The sequence below is a fragment of the Penaeus monodon genome, chromosome 23, assembly GCF_015228065.2.
Source record: "Penaeus monodon isolate SGIC_2016 chromosome 23, NSTDA_Pmon_1, whole genome shotgun sequence".
Classification (NCBI taxonomy): Eukaryota; Metazoa; Arthropoda; class Malacostraca; order Decapoda; family Penaeidae; genus Penaeus; species Penaeus monodon.
This window is the reverse complement of record NC_051408.1, coordinates 14768472-14769313: the sequence shown is the minus strand read 5'-3', so window position 1 is coordinate 14769313 and position 842 is coordinate 14768472. Positions and strand designations below refer to the sequence as shown.

The window sequence follows — 842 nt, the reverse complement described above, 5'->3', positions numbered from 1 at the left end:
GCTGATAGGCATAACAGAAGGGGCTAACAATAACGCAGAATTCATCGTTTTTTTTCTTCGTCCCGACAGCGGCGCGTACCAACTTCAGTTCTACTTCAGGACCGATTTACCGCATGGCCTTATTGCTTTCTTGCGTCAGGTGAGTGCGGGCATCTTGGGGGGGGGGATGTAAATCGATGAATGAACTGATAAATAGACATAAGGATTAAAAAATATATTTAAGTAAATAAAAGATAAAAGTCGGTATTCGACAGATTAGATCGGGATGAAATTTATGTTTGAATTGTTAGTGTGTTTTTATAGTTCGGTATATATTTTTTATTATCTATGTTTTATCATCTGTGTATTTATATATTCATCTCATTTTCTATATTTTTGCCTTTTTTATCTCTTTTTTTGTCTCCTACTTGTCTCCTGTTTGTCTTTTTGTCTCCTGTTTGTCTCTTTGCCTCCTTTTTTTCGTCTTTCTTTTGTCTCTTTTTTTCGTTTCTTACATGTTTCCTGTTTGTCTCTTCGTCTATCAAAAACGTTTTGGTTCCAGGAATCTGTGCCCGAAGAGCTGGCCGGAATGAGGATCCAGTTATACGTGTACTTGAAGAAGGGTCACTTGGCACTCACACACATCTTCGGCAACACCACTGAGTCCCTCGTTATGCAGAGAGGTAAAATGAGGGGCCATTTCGTAGTGTTATATCGCTGGTACGATTCACGTTTCTTGGCGGATTGTATGGTGATTTGACCTCATAGATTTGGCGCCGTTAATCCTATGGGGGCCGTTAGATGGGGACTGACACTCGGGCTATGTCTTTTCTTTTGATTGGTCACATATCTGTATTCCTATG

At 39.9% G+C, this 842-nt stretch overlaps 1 protein-coding gene across 1 annotated transcript in view; it reads left to right on the top strand.

Annotated features, from left to right (window-relative positions):
- LOC119588139 overlaps positions 1-842 on the top strand; it is a 40789-nt gene that overhangs the window by 18707 nt on the left and 21240 nt on the right. Inside the window, exons 10-11 of the mRNA XM_037936845.1 lie at positions 70-139; positions 542-662. Of these exons, the coding sequence (XP_037792773.1) occupies positions 70-139; positions 542-662 (191 nt within the window). The remainder of the gene's footprint in view (positions 1-69; positions 140-541; positions 663-842) is intronic.